General features: G+C 41.7%; 1 protein-coding gene across 3 annotated transcripts in view; it reads right to left on the bottom strand.

The window, feature by feature from the left end:
* Positions 1 to 21,099, bottom strand: part of mtmr4 (myotubularin related protein 4) — a 44,150-nt gene that overhangs the window by 21,904 nt on the left and 1,147 nt on the right. The window contains exons 1-3 of one of the 3 annotated variants that reach the window (XM_008290542.1): positions 17,470 to 17,535; positions 16,048 to 16,148; positions 33 to 122 (exon numbers count right to left, since the gene is read on the bottom strand). In XM_008290542.1, coding sequence (XP_008288764.1) covers positions 33 to 122; positions 16,048 to 16,050 — 93 coding nt within the window. In that variant the 5' untranslated portion in view covers positions 16,051 to 16,148; positions 17,470 to 17,535. Of the gene's footprint in view, positions 1 to 32; positions 123 to 9,053; positions 9,163 to 16,047; positions 16,149 to 17,469; positions 17,536 to 21,099 lie in introns of those variants that run through there. The other 2 variants (XM_008290541.1, XM_008290540.1) reach the window with 2 other exon arrangements.

Raw genomic sequence — 21,099 nt, 5'->3', positions numbered from 1 at the left:
TGTCAACGGTTGATGGAAACTGTTCAGCTCACCTGAAGGCTTTCATCTTCCTTCACCAGCTCCTTCTGGGGGAACAGGTCCTTGGCCTTGATGTACTCCAGACTGGGAGGCCCCTCTTCACCCTGCAGACACAAACACAATGTAGAGAGGGACAGATAAAGTCTTCTGTCAGTATTTAACATGAAACCACACATGAGGCCACTTATGAAAAACCAAATCAAAAGGAAAACACACAGTCAGAATGTATACAGTTTAATGACAGTAATATCTAACCACAGGAAAGGACACTGGAGGAGCCAGTCCAATCAAATCAAACCCAGAGTAAACATTGTCACTGTTCTTGTATTGAGCAGCTATCAGGGTGGTTAGCCTCTGATGTAAAATGCATGCCAGCTGGTATTTCACAATCTCCACCAGCTAACCCGCAGACATCACGTAGGAGATTAAAAATTGACTACGAGAGACCTAAGTTCACTTCAAATAAGAGGCACTCGACCTTGTGTGGACATTGAAAGTATTTTTTAAATGTTTGCTCTTCAATCTATAACAGCATTTTCCTGAAATAACAATAGTGAAGGAAGAATATGACTTTTGTTGATTTATATGGCTTTGGCGCTGTGCAGGTAGGCAGCAGATAGACAAACCCTGTAGACTTTGTGACTCGGTGTTATAGTGTTGTGCAAACAAACAGACTGGGACGCAGTTAAGACTTTCACACATGAACAGTTTTTCATGAGTCATGCACGGACTTTGTCTTCTTATGGAGTTATAATAAATAACTTATACACCTGATAATTTTGATCCCTAATAATTATGGATGTATGATCGGCTAAGATAATCATATAAACTACCGTAAACATTTCTGAGCTTGCTAAAAAATTAAACATCCAACTGCAGTTTTATCACACCTGTTCTAATGGATGGTGGGCTAAAATTAGACTGCAACACTTAAGGAAGCAGCAGAGACGAGAACAGGGTAAGAACAAAGGGGGCAGTCAACTCTGTCCTTGCAGCTTAGCGTGCCAGTGTCCCTCTCAGACAGAGCAAACAGTTTCATCAGGTCACACTTTAATCCATGGACAGAAAAGGGGAAAAGGTAATCACATGATGAAATAGAAGGACATGCCCGTGCCCTTCATCCTCGATTACCCATTTGTATAAAAAAAAAAAAAAAAAAAGACCTTAGGAGGTTTTGTCAATAATCAATTTTGCACTTTGTAATTTAAAGTGTACACATAAGCCCTTTTCAGACACGACATTGCCGGCTTCATCAATCTGGTAAAGTGTCGCCATTTTGTCATTCAAATATAGGTCACTTTTTCAATAATGTTCTTCAAGGCTTCACTGAGATGTACCGAGCACAGTGAGAGAGAGAGCCTCACACTAATGAACCGTTTGTCATATTGGACAGCACGTCAAGTGATGTACGATACTTAATAATTCATTAATAAACAAAAGGACTCGACCTAAACTAACAGCACGCTTATCAAACTGTCCAAATAAACAACAGCCTTGTTCATTTAGGATTTCCAGAACACTGACAAGTCTGTCCATGTGTGATGATAATCCAACTACTACTTTACTAACAAAAATAAAAAACATCCTGACAGCTGTGATGGAGCTCAGGACTCCACCAGATGATGAACCAAATGATTTAACTGCAGTTTAGAAATGGTGACTCTGTGTGACAACTGTCTGAAGTGAAGAGAAGTACACTGTCATTTACCATCAGATCCCCACTGATCCCATTCGGATGTCCTGGATAAAGCTACTTCGGTTGTTCCGTGTGTAAATGCACATAATTTTCTTATTTTGAAGATGCTCACACTGAACAGCTGCCGTCTGACACTGCAGGTATTTAATAAACTTAGAGCAGCTACAAACAGCTGGAAGCCACAAAATAAACATCAGCTCATCAGGTTACATTTAGTCTCATTCATGTGACCTGTTACAGACCTTTATTCGAGAACTTTTACTTTAATTGACATTTAAGTCTGCAATACATGTGAAATTGTAGAAGGTAAATGAGGAAGGTTTTTGTGATTTTGGCAGGACACTAACATCATCACATGTGTGTTCGTCTCACTCCTGTAGCGCCTGAGTTACCACAGCACTGGAACAAGAACCCAGTTTGGTTGCTGGCTGCCTAAACACTTCCACCTTTGCGACTCTGTTGGATTGGGCTTCTCCATCCGACTATGACCGTATGTCATTGGGTTTTCTTAATGAAAACAGAAATGGAGTCCTGACCGGGTGGCTAATTTCTATGGACTGTATCCACTGACTGTTTATGTGTCCCAAGACCAAAAAAAAACACAACAACATTACAAAATGTCATACAGTATAGCAGGGAACCCCCTGATGTCTGCTTCCTGCCATGTTTACAGTGATTACATCTGTCATCCAAAGGTCCAAGCTGGTAATTAAACCACACGATAAGAATACCACCCATTGGGCTGACTGGTGACAGATGGAGAGCCCTGTTTCCCTACAGTGACAACTCCTTCCTTATAAATCACCAATATGTCCCTGTCTGATTTCAAAGCCACAGACATCACAGAGTATAGGATTACACATAAAGCTGTATTATTTTTTAGCTTGTGTAACTGTTTCCTTCAAGCAATCCATTGGCACAACAACAACTTAAAACCTCATTTGACTATAAAGGACGGTCATTTCCTCTCCTAATTACAGTATTCTGTAAATGTCCCAATTTCAAACAATAAAATGAGTAAGATTCTCTCACCTCCCTCCTGCAATCAAGTCAAACAATAAGTCAGTCGATTATAACCAGGGGAAGACATTAGGAGGGAGTCTAAGAGGAACTGAAATGAATAAGTGGTCAATAGAAAATTACACAGCAATGACTCTGACAATCAGATAATCCAATTTTTTTTTTTTTTTTGAATACACGTTATTTCAGTTTTCAGCCCTTTGAATGTGAAGATGTGATACTTTTCTTTGGCATACATGATGGTATATGTAACATCTTTAGGTATTTTGGAGTGTGGTTCAAATGTAGGAATCTGAAGACATTTTACACACAACATTTAATTGATGCTTACTATAATATTGAAAATAATAGTTGGTTGCAGCCTAAGATCTTGGTCCATTGAGGACATGGAGCACGTGTGTCGACATTCAGAGGATTCTTTGGATGGTTTTTCTACTCCATTTGCGTCGATGGCTTATTATGGGTTTGGGAAATGTGTGTGTCGAGAGATTAACGTGATAAGTCACTACACAAAGCCGGCCAACCTGCTGTGTCTACACCATAACCTGTAATATATGGAGGTGATTGCAGTCACGGTGGTGTGTGTCAAGGCTGTTTCAAAAGGAAATATCTACACTGGCTAAAAGATGCTCCACTGCTAAGTGCTGCCTCACATTACTGTGGGCTCCATTTCCTCTAAATGATGCCTTGTCCATCTCCATATAAGACACACTCAAGGTGAGCATATGAGGGCTTCTCTGTAGCACAAAGCTGCGTCCCTTCAACGTATGTGTATCAAGAAGAACAGGAAAACCTCCAGTTCACGGATTATTCCAGGGTGATTAGTTCAAGGAGTCGACCAATTATCAGCCGGGCCGATTATCGAATCAAATGCTCGGTTTTTGCCCCAATAATCAGCATTGTTATTTTACTAACCAATTCCTGTTAAAACTAAATGAAAAGTGCTGTTTTGGTTCTGATGTCCATGCTTCTGTCTGTCTGTAGGCAACGCTCAAGCAATGTCTCTCCCACAGCATGATATGATTTCTTACATGTCAAGTAATAAGCTGCTGATGTTTAAGAAGAACAAAAAGTTCTCTTTTTCTTTAAGTTTGTGTCGTTCTAAAGTTTAACAACAAGAATTAAAATTTGACTGCAAATATATAAATCAGTTTCAGCTATCAGTTATTGATCTCCTTCATTACTAACACTATTAATCAATATAGGAATCAGTAGAAACATATTGGTCAACTTCTAATTTGTTCAACTTCTGGCCTTGTAGCTTCACCAGATAAATAGCCTGAGTTGCTACTTTTCTTGAGTTAACAAGAGAAAGTCAAACTGTGTACATCACCTTTAAAATGATTGGACTTGTATTAAATTTAATATTTTATTGGCGTGGTATTGCCAGATGGTTGTCTTGCAGGCTTGTTGCTAATCATTTATCATGCTTAATATCTGACTCAGAATTACAATCTGAAGGTTGGTGTGAATGTTTTTCTCCCCACATGGCTGCTAGTAATTATGATCTAAACGTTATCACATGATGTGTGCCATGCAATAAGAACAAATACTGAGCGTTACGCCAAATCTCATTGTAAAATCCTAACTTTAAAACTAAAACTGTGGTGGTTCTCTAAGAAAAAGATGCTGCAGTTGACCTCAAACTAGTCTGAACTCCTTCAAATCTCCCTGAAGAGTAGCCTCACTAATCTCTTGACCTTTGGCCTGCGTCGCCTTCAGCGTCAGACTTATGAGGCAGCTGTGCATCATCAGTTTTACTTATTTTCACCTGAGAATAGGTGGCTCATGGCAGTGGCCATCAGTCAGAGGCATCCTGGGAGGTTCAGGTCATTACTGGCTGGTCTCACACACTGTTGCCAGGCAGCCTGAACCACCAGACTGCCATCCAGGCACAGACCCATTTGCTATCGGAACAAAGTTTACTGTGGTGTGGCAGACTGCCGTCATAAATAACTGCAGATGCTACTATATACATAGAACCTCCCCCAAAGAAATTCAATGCCAATCAGTTAATAGAGGCAGCGCATCCAGTTTTTACACGCGCACACACACGTCCCACATCAATAGTCCATCCGGTCCCTTGCTTCGTATACATCTTGTGCTGCACTACCTGGTAGATACTTGGCACCATTTACTTAATTCTCCTATGGAGCAGCCCTGACATTGCATTCCTCTAAGAGCCCTGCTGGAACACAGTGTACTTCAGGACTTTAAAAAGGCAAAAATAGCCCACAAAGAGTTGTTTTTTGCTCCATAACAAAGAAAATACGACACTACAAACAGCTTACCTACCAAGTTATTATGATAGTTTAAAGAGACAACAGGAGAGAGACATTTCAGGTACAGACAGATGCACTGAACGGCATGGAAGCACAGACATTAGTGCAGCAGTGTTTGAAGAAAGACTTGTAGCAACTGAGACCTCTCCTGCAAACAACCTTGATATTTCAGCTTCATAAGTCCTTTTGCGCAGCAGACAACACTTGATTAAGAGCGGGCTTAAAAGTCATTACGTCTGAAAACAAACACAAGCAGTGAAGCACTTCTGTTTCCTGATTTTTTGATCCATTGCATTGTGTCCACAATCAGCTTACAGAAGATTAAAGGAAAAGAGAAATGCTCTCACTTCCAAACGACTCTCAAAGATGGAGCACAGCTTGTCCTGTGCCGGACACGTTTTTGCTTCGTCACTGCTGTGAGCCTGCGCACCCTCCCCCATCTTTGTCCAACCAGCAATCAAAAAGCTGGAGCTGACAGGCATGCGCGCATACGCCTCCATGCATTTATCAAATATAAATGTCAGAGTTGATAGCACATGTAACATGTATTGCCAAAACAGTATCAGCTCTGATATCAGCTACCGTAGCAGCCGACTGGATGTCCGTGACGTAGCACATTAGCTGTGTGTATGCAGAGGAAATAACATGCAGGGCTCAGCTTGGATGCACTAAAAACAAGGTTGTACTTGTCTGGGGGGGGAAAGCATGAGTAGACAAAGTGTCTTCCAGAGATTTTTAGATATGTGTGAATGGAAATATCAGCCTAATGGCCATGTGACACCACAGAGGTAGAATAGGTAGAGAAACTGAAAAAGACACGGGCACAGTCTTCATGAATAAGTGTCTGGTTGCCATGGATACAACCACCTCTTTTTAGAGTCAGAGTCCCTTTCTCTCCAAAGCTTTTGGTAACATTTTTGCTGTCCTTACTCACCAGATTATTTACTTAATCTGACTGGGGCTTTGTCCTAGAGTTGTGCAGATTAGAGAAGCACTACATGATGCAGAGGTGACCTCCTGAATTTGTGGACAACACGCAGCTATGTGTCTGCTTTTAACCGTCTAGTGATTCACTGTGTTGGATAAATGAGACAAACACAACTTGGCACGAAGTTTATAACGTAAAGGACGACCCTAAATCAAATGCCAGGTAGTTATAACGAGACAAGAGTGGATGTAAACAGATGCTGGATGGATAGGGGCAGAATAAAAAGCCAACTGAGACAAAGATATTATTTTCCGAATAGAGTTAAGGGAAGTACAAGTGTAAGTAAAAGGTCATGATCAAAGATGACGGGGTATGATAAATGTCTTCAAACGCACTTCTCTTTCTCCCTGTCCGGTCTGTGACTATGTTAATATTTCATAGACCACCATGTTCTACAGAATCAATCCCCTTTTAGTGTAATAACTGGGCTGTACTCCAAGTACTGAGAAAAGCCGGCAGGGGCAAGGTATTCTTTAAGTAAGCAGAATTCATCGGAAACACTCAAAGTTGGAGAAACACTTTTTGGCACAGTGAGACTCTCTTTAGTATCATACGTAGGATACTGATAAAAAAATATGTAAATTAAACAACGAAATGAGCCGGTTGATAGTAAACATAGTTCCATAATATTAGTGCAACTAAAACACAAATAAGCAAAGTAAATGCTTGGAATAATAAAGGCAAAAAAAAAGATCTTCATACAGGTTAGTAAAGGTTTATGCTGGTGACACTGAGAAAACACACTAATGGCTAAATACTATTCTTTTCAGTAAAAAAAAAATTGAAACTATAACCTTCTGCCTCACTTCTGTGTTTTTAGTTTTCTATTAGGACGCTTTGATCGTGATGGCTCATTCAGTGTTGTGGTTGTGTACTGTGCAATGATAGCAGACCCATCACAGGTGCCAACAGGGTACACGAGAGGCATACAAACTTGCACATCTCCATAAAGCTTTCGGCTTTACTTACACTGCTAATTCATTTAGCTAGTGGCTGTAATAGAATCTTAGTCATGAAAAAATCTTAAACAATTCAATTAAGCTTTTTATAGCTCCATTTAGTGGAGACAACATATCGCAGAGGGAGATAAACTTGGTATATTGCAACAGTAGCTGAAGATGTTTTTTTTCCAATGATGTCGGATCACAACAATGCCTGTGACTGTGAAAACACTGCAGCCCCTTCCACAGCAGAAGACTGACAGGGCTGTGATCCACTTAAGTCACAGAGGTCGTGGATACTAAATTATACAGACAGTGACGCAGAAGAAGAAGTGCCGACTCAGCTGCGGCACAGACATATTAAAGAGAGTTCATAAATTGTGTAACGCCTGGCGACGTGTTTTCACGGGAAAGGAGATTGAACCAGGAGCCGCACTTGTCTTGAGCCACCCGATAACTCCTCAAACAACGCTTTCAAGAAAGATGGATTGCCCAATGTTATTGGCATGCTGAAATCAATATGTTATACGTGTTAGCATCACATTGTGTGATGCCAAAAAGGGAGAGATACCACCATAAATATTGTCTAGAAAAAAAAAGTACTACTGCTTGCTGCTAGTCATTTGTCAGTCTGCAGCTCTGACCCTCTGGCTGACTCTGAATCATCTGAAAACTATCAGAACGATTGCTATTAAAGTTATTTTTTACAGACATGTTTCCTAGAGGACAAAAAACCTACTTACTTTTGTGACCCCCTGACTTTTCCTCCAGCACCACCTTGAGGTTCACATTTGTGGTTGTGAGCAGAGTGTCTCAATAACTGCTGGACAGATTGCCATGAAACATGGTAAACACACATTTCCCTACAGAAGGACGGCACTTTCTTTGGTCATCCCTTTTCCATCTAGAACCATCATCAGATCACATTTTAAAAACATTGTATGGCGTGCTATATACCTGCAAAATAAATGATATTTACATTAGCCTGATCTGTACTTTGTGTTGAGTGCTAATTAGCAACTACCAACACTCTTAGCTGAGATAGCACACAAGGTAAACATCAGATGTCTGCACTGTTACTGGGAGCATGTTGTGATGCTAAGATTAGCCTTTAGCTCAAAGCATAACCTCACAGAGATGCTAACATGGCTGCAGACATTGCAAAATCTATAGCTCATTAATGGTAATAATGTTTGCACTGAGTTTAAAACTGTTTTAACCATTTGCTAAACGAGTGCTACTCAGGTTTTAGAATATTATTTCTACTTGATGCCATATACTGTAGATAGGTATTTCTCAATGATAACGAACCCTGACCCAGTTACCAGACGCTGTTTTTATCAGCCTTAAATTATACAAGTCAGATAATATATTTAGGGGGCTAACACCACGGGATAGCTGGCAGGTCAGTGTGTGAAGGAATTTAGTGTGTAGTTGAAAAGGAGACTTAGCTGCTAATGGGCGCAGACAGTGGACACCCCTGAAAGGTCAGAGGTCAACGCGTGAAGCATCGGCTAAATTAGGCCCCGTGACATAATGCTGAGACCATCCTGTCTTGATCCTAAGCAGTCGACCGTTTTACTACTCGGTCTCGAGATGCAAACCAAGAGAAACACCTGTTCTACATCAGTCTTCCCTTACAGTGCAATAGGACCTCCTAACTTAATGCAGGTCCTCCACTGCAGTGAACACACTCGACTGCTCTGAGGCTCCAGCGGCGAGTGCACAATGTGCTCAGTCTCAGCAGCATAAACATTTTACCCATCCTACTCCTCCCAGGCTCCCCTCTCTCCTCCCTGCCAATCAACATACCGGCAGCTCAAAGCCCCCCCATACAACAGAGGGGGAGGAATGACAGCAATAAAGCCGCCTTTCATCATCTCATGCCCGAGAACACACTGAGGTAATTCAATTATTTGCACGGACTCGGTGTCGTTACTTAATAGCTGCAGCGCTCACGTGTGGCGACCAACACCCCCCCACCCCTCCGCCAACCCCCCCATCCCCCACTGATGGGAAGGCAGGGTAAGGGAGGGGCGGGCTCTGCTACACACCCATCACAAACCACACACAAAATGAAACACCAAAATAAAAACCTGTGGACTTACAAAGCAGTTGAGCATGGAGCAGGACACCCTTCCTGCGAGGCTCATGTCGAGGAGGGGCAGGGCCGTGCCTGAATGACACGCAGCCTATAGAGCAGCAGCACGACCAGAGCACGAGGAGCCGGCATAACCATTCTTCTCCCAGCCTCTCCACGCCTCGTCTGCTCCGAACCCCCTCTGCCTGCCGCCACCCCGCTCCCTCCCCCCCGACCGACCTTTTCCACGTTCCCCCTTCAAGAGGTTCTATGGGACAACACGCCCGTCCCAGTTCTCATTCAGGATCCCCACCCCACCCCCCCCTCCCACCGCTCCCAGAGAGGGGAGAACGAGCACGCCGGCGTCTGAAGACAGCCCCTGTTGCACTGCTGAGAAAAGGAGGAGAATAGTCCATAAAGGTACAAACAAAAGCAGCAGTCCAGCGGATCAGCTGAGTGAGACCTGACGGGAAAGCAAAAGTGATGAAATAACTGCAGATGTGGCTCAACTGTAGCGAGTGGATGGGGGGAAACTGCGAGAAGAGAAAGCTGGAGAGAAAGGAAGACGGAGGGAACTGCCTGATGCTAAGCTCCACCCTCTGCATGCGCATCTACCTCCCTCTCTCACATTCACATGCTCGCATTTCTCCCCCGTCTCCCTCTCATCTCTTACTCCTCCCCCACTCCCTCCTTCTTCACCCTTCACCGACATCTCCTCATAAATATGCTTCTCCCTCGGCAACGAGGTGGCAAAGCCTAAAGTGTATCGCCGGCAAACTGAAGATGCTCCGACCGCCACACATGCACCGTCTCACATCAGCCGCAGTGCAAACTGTGCCGTCGCTGAGGCACTGTGTGCACGGACAGCGCTGAACACAAATACACGACCTGAAGGCAACACTGAGCGCAGGGAGACACCTCATCCAGTTGTTGGACAGTGTCCCATCGCAAAACCGTTGCACTGGCAGCAACTGATCTTGTGCAGAAGGCAAATACGTGGCAGAGGACAGAGGAGGGAGGGTGTTAAGAGTGAGTCTATGCGGAGATCTCTGGTGACACAGCATTCTACAGACTATCTCCTGCTCTTCGCTGTGTCTGAGCTTCTTCTTTGCGTTATCTGACGCATCTTTGCACGGAGCATTGATTGCGGCATCTTACTGTATCTATAAAACGGGGAAGGTCACTGAACGTACATGGCGTATACAGTGTTTTGTACACCATACCTTCCCTCCCCCCCTCTTACCCCAACCTCCTCCCTGGCAGAGTCGTGACAGCCACTCACCTACAGCTGTATGACCCCACATTACGTAACACGTATAGCATAGTACGTGCAGCATAAGCTGCGTGCGCAACGCGGCAATATTAAAATAGGATTAATTTTTCCAACGGAGGTCGTGTAATGTAATTGTAAGACGGTAGAGCGTCACTATGAGATATATATGAATCTTCATGGAGGTTTCAGTATATTGTTATTATTTATTGGAGTTAGGTGCAAACACAGCAGATTTTTCCATTTAACCCTGATATTAAGTGTATTAGAGGGCTTTGAACTTGAACCCAGCTCAAAGCGATTAGTTTTACTGCTCTGTAGATGAACCTGCTCTCAGTCATTTTTATTCATTGACTACCTGTGAGGGTGCACTATCATTTTATATCCACACAAAGGAAGGTGAACCGATACTGAAGGTGCTGGTAATTAGGCTACATATGCCTGAAAACAGGATAGCAGGTAGTGGATTGTATTATTACATTTAGGACGCTGCTTTAAGCGTAACACATATCTCAGAATATGGGCAGCATGTGAGTATAATTACAACTGATGTTATCATTTTTGTACTTCAGTAACTGTAACATATCTTTATAGCTTTACAGCTCAAAGAGCCATTCATACTAAAGGAATGATATTTACAATTTTATTAAAATGAGGCCATCAGCAAGCAGTAAAACCTGCAGTATGTTCATGCGCAAAAACTACGTGAATACATGATTTACAGCCACAACTATAGGACACGTCGGATATATATTACACAAAGCAAGAAATCTTAGCGTGTCATTCAACCTGATGGCTTAAATGTATTTTCCCTGCATATCTAATAGCTGACTATTTACTGTAAATGTTGTTTCTGTATTTGTTAATAAGGGTAGTTTTCTTGTAAGACTATTGGCAATCATTTAATAGGAAAAAATTGCATTTTTGTTTATCTTTTATCCTGTAGAACATGTACAGAGCTGTCCAGTGTTAAAATATCAGTTTTATGTTAATATATTGTACTAATTTCAAAGTTATTCTGTTTTATACAGCTCACTGAAGCCGGCTTTTGAACAAAAAACAAACATTATTTAATGCAGTTTACACATTAACAAAATGTCACAATTTCCTCAATGCATACTGTTGTGCTCACTGTTAGTATGGCCACATATTAGAAAGGAGTGGGCGTGACGCATTGCACTTGCGTTCAGTATCACTTCCATTTCATCTGGTAAATGGACGCATGCATCTGCTACTATTAGATGCACTTCCACAAATCAAGCGAAGCCTTACCGAGAATCATTTTCACGTCACATGCTGCACCTGTGACCTATTGTAATTATTTTCCACGAGCAAAATAAGGAAGTGAATTCGAGCATTACAACGAGACCCACGCACTTGAGTTTCACCCAATAAAAAATAAAAATAAAAAAAGGATCTTTTTTTTTTTATTAGTGTAGCTGCTCGTCACTGCACAAATGCTTTAGTTTACTTAGATGCTGGAGAAGAAGGAGAAAAAGCTCCACTGTAGGAGCGAGAGCAGCTTCTCTATCTTGTGATGTCATGTGACAGAAAACTGCTCAGCGTCTCAAATTTATTTATTTTTTTCCTTTGGCAAAATCCCCATGATTAACACTGTGACCGACAAGTGCCACCTCGTCAATTCTGGGTGTGTGGAGGGTTTTCCCTGAATAATATTAGTGAGACAATAAAACATTGCAAGACGATTTTTTTTTACTTTTGAGATTTGACCTCAGCAACTATATCTTTTAAAAAAAAATCCATCAATTTAGACTGAACATAATTTTTGTGAATAAACTTGTCAAAAGCATTTGACGTTTTATGTCTCCGTAAACCTCCATCGGCAAACTGAAGTGCCTTTGTTATCTTTAATTTCTAACTATAAACCTTTAAATTAGGTGCACACGTCAGGCTTTTAAATATTCGCAGTTTATCAGTGGCCGACCAACAACAAACAAAAAAGCTGGATGGACATTTTAAGACTTCAGGAACAGCCTAATAGGATAGAGTGGAATTTATTTTTTGTCATTGCAAAGTGTCCAACAACTTAATCAGACAACAGCTTTTTAAAAAGTGCAGTTAGACATGTTATAATATATCAAAATATAGTAAAAAAAAAAAAAAAATGGATGAGTAGTCCCTCAGTCCAAATACTGGGCTTTAAATTTCCCCGCTCTGCGTGCCCAGCGCCGCCTGATCCAAGCGCAAAAGTGAGCACCAGATTTGGCCTCTTGTGTTTCAGGTTTTATTTTAGGAAAGGAGGGCAGCGAGTCACCGATGCAGGGTGTCAGCCTACATGTTGACACACGGCTATAGAAGGGGGATATAAATAAGACATGAGCCAAGACAGGATGCCTATAGACAGATACAACAGAAAATATTTGCATATTTCTGGAAATGCATGTAGAAGCACATGGCTACAGCACATAGTTTGCATACCTGTCATACACAGAACCAACACAGGTCATACTATTAGCAATCTGGAGGCTGCAACAAGTATCAACGTCCAGGCATTTCGACTCATTGTTTAAAATCTATTTCAATCATATTGTAGGGGAAATGAGTGCAATATACAGCTAGTATGTGCATAAAGTATTTTGTTGCAACTCTTACCTTTCACCCATTAAAATCTCTATCAAGCATTAACATCTAGATGACCCAATTCATTTGTTCGCCTGTGTAACTTTTCTGACTGGCTGCCAGGCAACGATAAAAAGATTAGACATACATGCAAAACGGGCTCTGAAAAAAAAAAAAAAGACTCACACGGAGCACTGACTGACATGAAATGACTAAGTTACAAATATCTGAAATGAATCGGGAGGAGGAAAAGTGACAGGCAGACTTAAAAAAACCAGAGCAAAGTTAAACAATGACAGAAGCGGAGGTCCCTTCAAATCATTAACAACAACCTTGAATGAACCATCCGGCTTGAACTACAACCCTGACTGACAGCCTCTGGTGGCTACTTAGTGCGTTTTGAGGAGGGGAAAAAAAAACATCCAGGTGACTGAGTTCTTGTGCAACAAGGTGACATCATGCCGAGCAGTGACACAGAAACGTCCGTCTTTGCATGGTGCTGTCACATTAACTTCTCTTTCTAATTCCACGCAACCCCTTCAAGATTGCATTACAATGTGTTGCGGGTACTGAGGTCGGGTTAAAAAAACAACCCCATTGTCCTCCTTTCCATGCTCGCATTATCCTGCTAACAATGCGACAGCATGAGTGGACAACAGTATGAACTCAATACTTCCTGTTTTGTTTCAGTGAACAAAAAAAAAAAAGCTTGAAGCTGGGAAGCAATTAAAAGCTGCTTCACAAGACAGGATTAAAAGGATCTTATTACCTGTGGAACAAACTGCTGGAACAAACGTCTCACAATCCCACCTGAGAATATAACTCTTAGATCAACAACAACTAAAGTCGAATAGAAATATCAGTAGCTGTGGCCACAGGGCTACTTAAAAAGGTAATGTAGTTTTATACCATCCTGTACTGACACTTGCAATTTTTAAGGTGCATGTATTAATGAATCAAAACTTAACTTCAAATAGGGATGTGGCTGATCAGCAGTGCTTGAAGTACTGGGTGTGTTCAGTACACCTGGCATCGCTGTTTGAGCGTGGTTACTCATACAGAGCATACCTCTGACCACACCCAGCCACACCAGAGTACACACTAACCTACACACTGAGAAAGCAGAAGTCAGCAAAATTATGGTTTCTTGAAATGTATAAAACTTACCTTCAACACAGGACTATCCCAGGACACACGGAGGTCCTCATTGTTTGCTTACGTGCCTCGGCGGGCACATTATTTGTTCATCAGCCCCGCCATCAATTAAGCACAGAGCTTCCATAAAAAGGCTGAGAGCTGGGCACTCTGCCACCGTGACATTCAGTCGACCCAGTTGACCAGAACGTCGGGACACACATCCTCCTGTTACACTTCCTACTTATGTCCCATAAAAGCTCTGCCCATTAGCTTGAAGAGGAATTTGTCACTCATCTGGTCACTGCTTCCCCTCTCACCTAAAGTACGCTCTATTCCGGGTGAAGCACGTTCACTGTGTGCTCGCTGGCAAACAACAAACAGACAGGCCCTCAGGTGCCCTGGGTTCTCCATAATTACTGGGTGTAAGGGTGCTATTAATTTCACAAAGCACATTACAAACGTATTTTGTATATTTCATGCTAAAATGCATTTGGCTCTTTAATTTGCGAAGCTCTGCATGTCTATACACGTTTCCTAACCTCAGAAAACAGATTCAAATATACTGTAGACACTGATCAGGTTTATCTAGTCACGTATTCATTACCATAAAATGCACAGCTTATGTGGCTAATTTGAAATGTAAGTAGCGTTGTGATTTACAAGTAATCTTGCACTTTGCACAGTATTTTTGCTGTGCTTCAGTAGAACTCCAACCCTCAGGGCCATGAATGCAGCATGATTAGACAAACCGCTGCTTGTCTCACATGCAGCAAAATCTGACACTCAGCATTCCACGAGAAGCACTGATTCAAACAAAAGTGCTTGTAGAAGCACGAAGCAGTACAATTACAGCTCCTTATTTTTGAACTAATTACTTACTGACTATAGTGACTCAAAAACTATTAGTCTTAGTTGTGCCTTAGAACCAAATAGCCCGTAGGTCCACGAGAGGGCAAGCAGCAGATCAGTGGACAACTTGAATATGTATGCAGACTGATGCCTTGATCACATCAGGTGTATACTTCCACCACTAGCGCTCAAAGCTACTATCAAGACCTAACTGTTTGCTGCCTTGTTCAGGACCTCATTCTCTGTTATCCAGTAGAGCTACCTGTGGGATTCTTCATTTGAATAGGAGGTTACCGGCATTTGGACCGATTCCAAAAGAGATGTACAGGAGACGCGTGGCAGCGAGCTACTTTAAAGAGAAGTAACATCTGCTACCTGTTACACAGCACTTTTACTGATGCAGAAGCATGTATCTCAACAACAGCACAGTAAAGCAGTGACCCTGCAGAGATAACTATCACTGAGGGGAAGTGTTTCCTGAAGACAGTCTACTTCACTCTGAATAATGTTCTACAAGACTGTATGGGCTGGGGAGAGATCAGACACTCTCCCACACCTTGAAATGTAACAGCAGGTGTCACTCACGTAGCAATAAATATGTACGATCCCTCACTGGCTTCCCACACAACAAACATACCCACATGAACTTGTTTGAGTCCAAGCTGAAGGTACTTCTTGGAAGGTCTGAGCCTGACATCTGAAGGTAAAATGTGGCCAGTGCTTTAGCAATGTTGATCACTAATGAAGTCTTGCTTACAAAGATCTAACAAACACAATGTTTATATTGCATCCTATTGTAATAAATAACTTTACAGACTGTGTTGCTGAATTTTTAAGTGATAATCAGCGTTTCGGTATTTCTGATTATAAAGTTCGACAGAGACAAAAAGCCCAAAATGGACAGTGGGTACACTTGATAAATTAATATGTGCAATTAAGTTTACAAAATTGCCACAGTTTGAGAAGTGCACTCTGTTTAACATGTTGCTAGGCAGTGGTTTAGGCCTGCAGCCACACTGTGCTATTTCCTGTAAGAGACGAGTGTGAAGTACCAACTTGTCGTTTTACCCCGTGGAAATCAGGTGGGGAGTTCAGCTCAGGTACCGGGTTTAAAAACAGACACCAATCTGCAGCAGACTATACACAAACTTAGACAATCCCCTCCTCAATGGTGTGATTGGCTTACCATGCTGTCAGCCAGTGCTGTAGACAGTGAGTCTGGGCTCTCCTCTTCAGATCCCTCCCTCTCCTCCTGTCTACTGGGCTCTGCCGTGCCAGCGATGTCTCCTGCCAACATAAAAACACACTACCTTCAGAGTTGTGTGTACGTGGGCGGTTGTGGAGTGTGTGTGATTGCGTAAAGGGCTGCATGCCAGACCTTCTTGGTCTAAAGTACAGCATGCAGAATGAAAGCTGGCATTAAACGATAAAGCCGTCGAGGATGTTCAGCATGGATGTGCTTTTTTGTTTTATAGAACTGACCCAACATTAACTCCCAATCAGTGCAATCCAACAGTTGTCCAGAAAGTATCAGGTCAAGGCATAGAGATCGACTGTTTCACTGGTTGCCTGGGACAAGAAGGGCTCTCAACAAATGAGGTCAAGTCAGTGTAAACACGGTGCACACATGCAGTCGTGCAGACAGACATGCACATACATGTTTGTAGTCTGACACCACAATATAAACCCTGGAGCAGATCAGCTGTCCTGACCTGACCTGCTGGAAGAAACTCTGATTTTAACAAACTCAACATTCCTCATAAGATTATCAGTCAAACAGATAAGTGCAGGAGGAACAGACAGGAGACGTGGACAAACTCCACAACTCTCCACACCCAAAACACAAGAAGGTGCTGAGGTGGATACTCTGATCTCCCAACAGCATGTCTGTGAGGTTCTGAAATACTGCAGACACACCAGACTGTGTAAACGATGCCCGAAGCATATTTTTTCACACTTCAAATCTATTTTCTGACATTTTACTCGTGTAACTACAGTGACTGTGCATTGGGGTGGTTCAAAAAAAAAAAAAAAGCAGGTACCTACAGCTCAATACGGTGCCTACACATAGAAACAGACAGAATCTGAATCTGCTGGTAATGTGCTGCTCATGCTGTGCCGCCTGTGCAGACACAGAGCAATATCAGATATCAGTGCCATGCACTGCTACAGCGGCTGCACACATAATAAAGCTTAAACATTCAAAATACATGATTAGAGAGAGTGAAACACTGAGCAGCCTGAAACCAAACACTTACTTCACTAAATGGCTATGAAAAGTAACAGCACTCTTCCTTCCTGTGCATATGCAAGCTCAGTGAAGAGGGAGTGGAGCGCGCTCAGTTTAAGTTTACTATACAGAGAGTAACACACACACAGAGGCAGTCAGACGAAACATGGACACAGTGTTCACCTCCTCCTGTTTAGACTTAACAACAACACATTGCTGGCAAAGACAAAACTTGAAACTGGATAGTAGTTCTTACTGTGCAGTGCTGTCGTCCCACTTCCCTGCGCTTGTTTTTTTTCCCCAGACACACCCCCTTTTGCACACAGCTCCACGAAAAGAAAAAAAAAAAAATTACTATTCACAGTAAACTTCTCTTACCTATACAAGCGCTGAATCAAACTGCGTTCAAACTTCTGTCTACAGTTGAGTTAAAGCTCTGTGCCTTGCAAAGTAGCCGCAGTCTCTGTCTCCCAAACACATACTGGTTGTAATCCAGTGCATGACATACCTCCCTTCCTCCCTCCCTCCCTCACTCACTCACTCCGTCTCTATTGCTTACTCTCCCTCCCACTCTTGAAGTGGCAGGCTTCAGAGAGAAGCCATACTACAGGGCATGGACTCTTAACAATTCACCCACCTACAGCACACTCATGACTCATTTTATCAGAAGGGATGGCTTTTTATTACCAATGACTATAAAAAATCATCACACACACAGGAAATGAGTTAATTGCTTTGAAAAAGGTACAATATTACACTAAAAGAGATACGAGTGTTGGATCGACCGGCTCGCTAAAAATAGAGACAGAATATTCAACTGCACTAAATGTGTGCTAAAAATAAAAGCAATTAGATGTAGGTTAGCAAAAATCTGATGTAAAAATGATTAAGTAAAGACAGTTACAGACAAAAGACCTTTAAAATGTCACTTTGGAGAAAAAAGAACTCAATGGCAACTTGACAGATTATTGCTCTATAAAGCCGTGGGGGCTTACATGTTGGGAACCATCGCAGGTTCACTTTACTTACAAAAAAAATAAGTGAATCTTCAGCTAGATGTTGACCAGCAAGTTTGCTAACTGTTTGGTGTTGGGCAGGTGAAGAACAGCAGGTTAATCGGAGTGTGTTGGCTGAAAACAGAAGCCGGACGTGAACTGATCCGGGCTGATGAAAGAAGTGAGATTGAATATTCTGATATTCAGCATTTTTTTATGATTCTTGGTATCATTATTTTCTGTCATCTGATTCCCAGTAAACTAAATTAAATTGGGTCACTTCAGCCCTGATGCAGTTGCCCACATTTATCTGCAGTCACCATTCGAGCAACGTCCTACCCACACCACTATCTGATCGGTTACACCTCACCAATAATAACCGGTTAGCTCTGAAGGATAAATGCTGAAAACAAAAACAAAGCTACGTTCAATATTGAAGTTTGTTCTAATTTTTTGTTTTCTGATTTAGAGTTTTACTGAAAATGATTATCAGATCCAAATATCTACTTTCGGTCTGTTTGATTGTTGGTAGTCAGCATCAACCCTGATCAAAACAGATCAACCTTTTGACTGAGTCATGCAGTAAACTTGTGGGCTGTGAAACAAAAAACCAAAAGTCGAAAGAGACTAAAATGCTTCGTGGAGCTACAGTGCAATTCTGTGCTTCTAGTTAATACACTTGGCTAGTTATCACACACATTTCCTCAACCAGTATATACTCTGGCAGAAAGTCTCACCATTTGTATCACAGCTATTGTTCTGATCAAAGCGAGTATACAGTTTGGTAGATGAATGTATGACCACTTTGTCTAATAAGTAATCCAGTACCTGCTCCCTTCATTCACTATTTCTGCATATTAAAACACATAACAGTACAGAGCTTATTAAAACTGATACTCATTAGATATTGTACAGTGACATACATGCTGAAACAGGCCAGTTGCGATCATGCTGCTTTTTTTCAGCAGAAAGAAAACAGATCACGAATTGAACCCTGATAATATTTGTGCCGTGAAGTCTTTCCTCTAAATGTGACCCCAGTTTACGGGAAATTGCTTGTAAGAACAAACAATACACCAGAGGCTATAGCCAATGTGCTGTCATATTTTTAATTTGACATTTTTGGCCAAAGCAAACGTCTTGTCAGGATGCCAGAACTGAGATTCCCCACACAGTACAGTGTGTCCTCTACAAAGAGGTGAGGAGGGAAATGTTACTATTAATTGCAGGTAGCAGCCACACCTTTTACAGCATGTGCGTGTGAAATCCTGTGATCAGATAATTAAAAAGACTCAATTACTATAACAATTTTAAACCATATTAGTTAAAAAATGTTGTTTTTTTTTAATGATAGAATTCAAATATCACAAAAGCTAAAGACTGCTAATACAAGATCTACCAAAACTTTGCCTAAAATATGGTAAATGATCAAATTACAAGTAAATTAAAATCAGCAACTGTCTCCTGAATGAGTAAAGACATGCATCAGCTGTGCAGTCATGACACATTTCAAGCCTGTACCACAGACACATTTAGGTTAGTGCCATCAATGTATTGAGCTTTAAAACGCAGCAAAATTCCGTTACCGCAGTACATTGTTCAGCCGATTTGGTACGCCCGCTGGATACGTTCAGTCTCTCCTTAAATATTAAGAAGATCATAAAAACATATCAGATCTTTCCACGCTGAGTCTCCATGTTCTCCCCGTGCAGCGTGGGTTCTCTCCAGGTTGTCTGGCTTCCTCCCACACAGTCCAGAAACATGTTGAGGTTAATTGGTGATTCTAAATTGTCCACAGGTGTGGATGTGAGTGTGCTTGGTTGTCTGTCTCTAAGTGTAGCCCTGTGATAGACTGGTGACCTGTCCAGGGTGTCCCCTGCCTTCACCCTGAGTCAGCTGGGATACCCACGACCCTAGCAAGGATTAAGCGGTGAATAGACAATGGAAAGGTGGATGGATAAAAACATGCTAGAAATCAAAAGAAATTCTTGAATTTAATCAGTCATGTTCGATCTTCAAATCCAGTAGCTTCCCCTTCACATGAATTTGGTGGTGGTTTGATTTCTAAGTACAACTACCAACAATTATTTTGTTAAAGGCAAATATGTGACGCTGTGGTTTTCTCAGATCTGGTCATTTGATGTTTTTCTGCATCACACATGAAGGAAAATAAACTCTCTTTGGGTTGTGGACTGCTGGTCTCATAAAACAAGCGAATCAAAATAGATCGCCACAGGCTGTGGGAGATTATATTTGGCGTTTTTCATTAAACAAAATGATTCATTGATTTGTCTAGAAAATAATGTGCAGCTCGAGCAAATAACACACGGCTGCAGCTCTGTTTCAAAGAAATGACAGCCCAGCAATTCAGAGGCGATTCCAATAAATACTAAAACTCATAAACACGTGCAAACTGAGATAAACCTGCCATTCAGGCAACAGGAAACTAATCAGTAACTACTTTGACAATCCAGTAATCTTGTAAGTCAAATAAAAATGGCAGCTATCTGCCAACGTCAGCTCGTCAACTGGGAGATACCGATGTAGTCTGACTCATTGGATGTAGGCTGTAATTATTATCAGCCTGCTATTGTCGCGCTATCTACGCGTTACTGTTTTCAAAATCCCTTTCGCTATGGGAAGCAACCTACACGCTTGCCTATGTTTTGCATGATGTAATAATCCGCTATTTTTTTCAGTGAACTATGCATTTTAATGACAGTGCTTGTCTTCATGCATGCAAATGTTCCACCAATACTATTCCTCCAATGCTATTTTGATGAAACACACCATCCAATTCTTTGCAAGACGCTTGTAATTGGTTTAAAGAAATATCAACATGCCAGAAAGCTCTTTTACCCCCCTATAACCGAATGATCCAGACTATTCTACACAGAGAATAGTCTGGCTGTGCTCAAGTAGTCTTATGTGATGGCAAACTGAACAGGTTTGGATTGCTGAAATAATAGTACCATAGAGTACTGAAATAAACATCCATCCATTATCTATACAC

The sequence above is a fragment of the Stegastes partitus genome, unplaced genomic scaffold, assembly GCF_000690725.1.
Source record: "Stegastes partitus isolate 25-593 unplaced genomic scaffold, Stegastes_partitus-1.0.2 Scaffold681, whole genome shotgun sequence".
NCBI lineage: Eukaryota > Metazoa > Chordata > Actinopteri > Pomacentridae > Stegastes > Stegastes partitus.
Note: the sequence above shows the minus strand (reverse complement) of the source record. Positions and strands in the feature narration are given on the sequence as shown.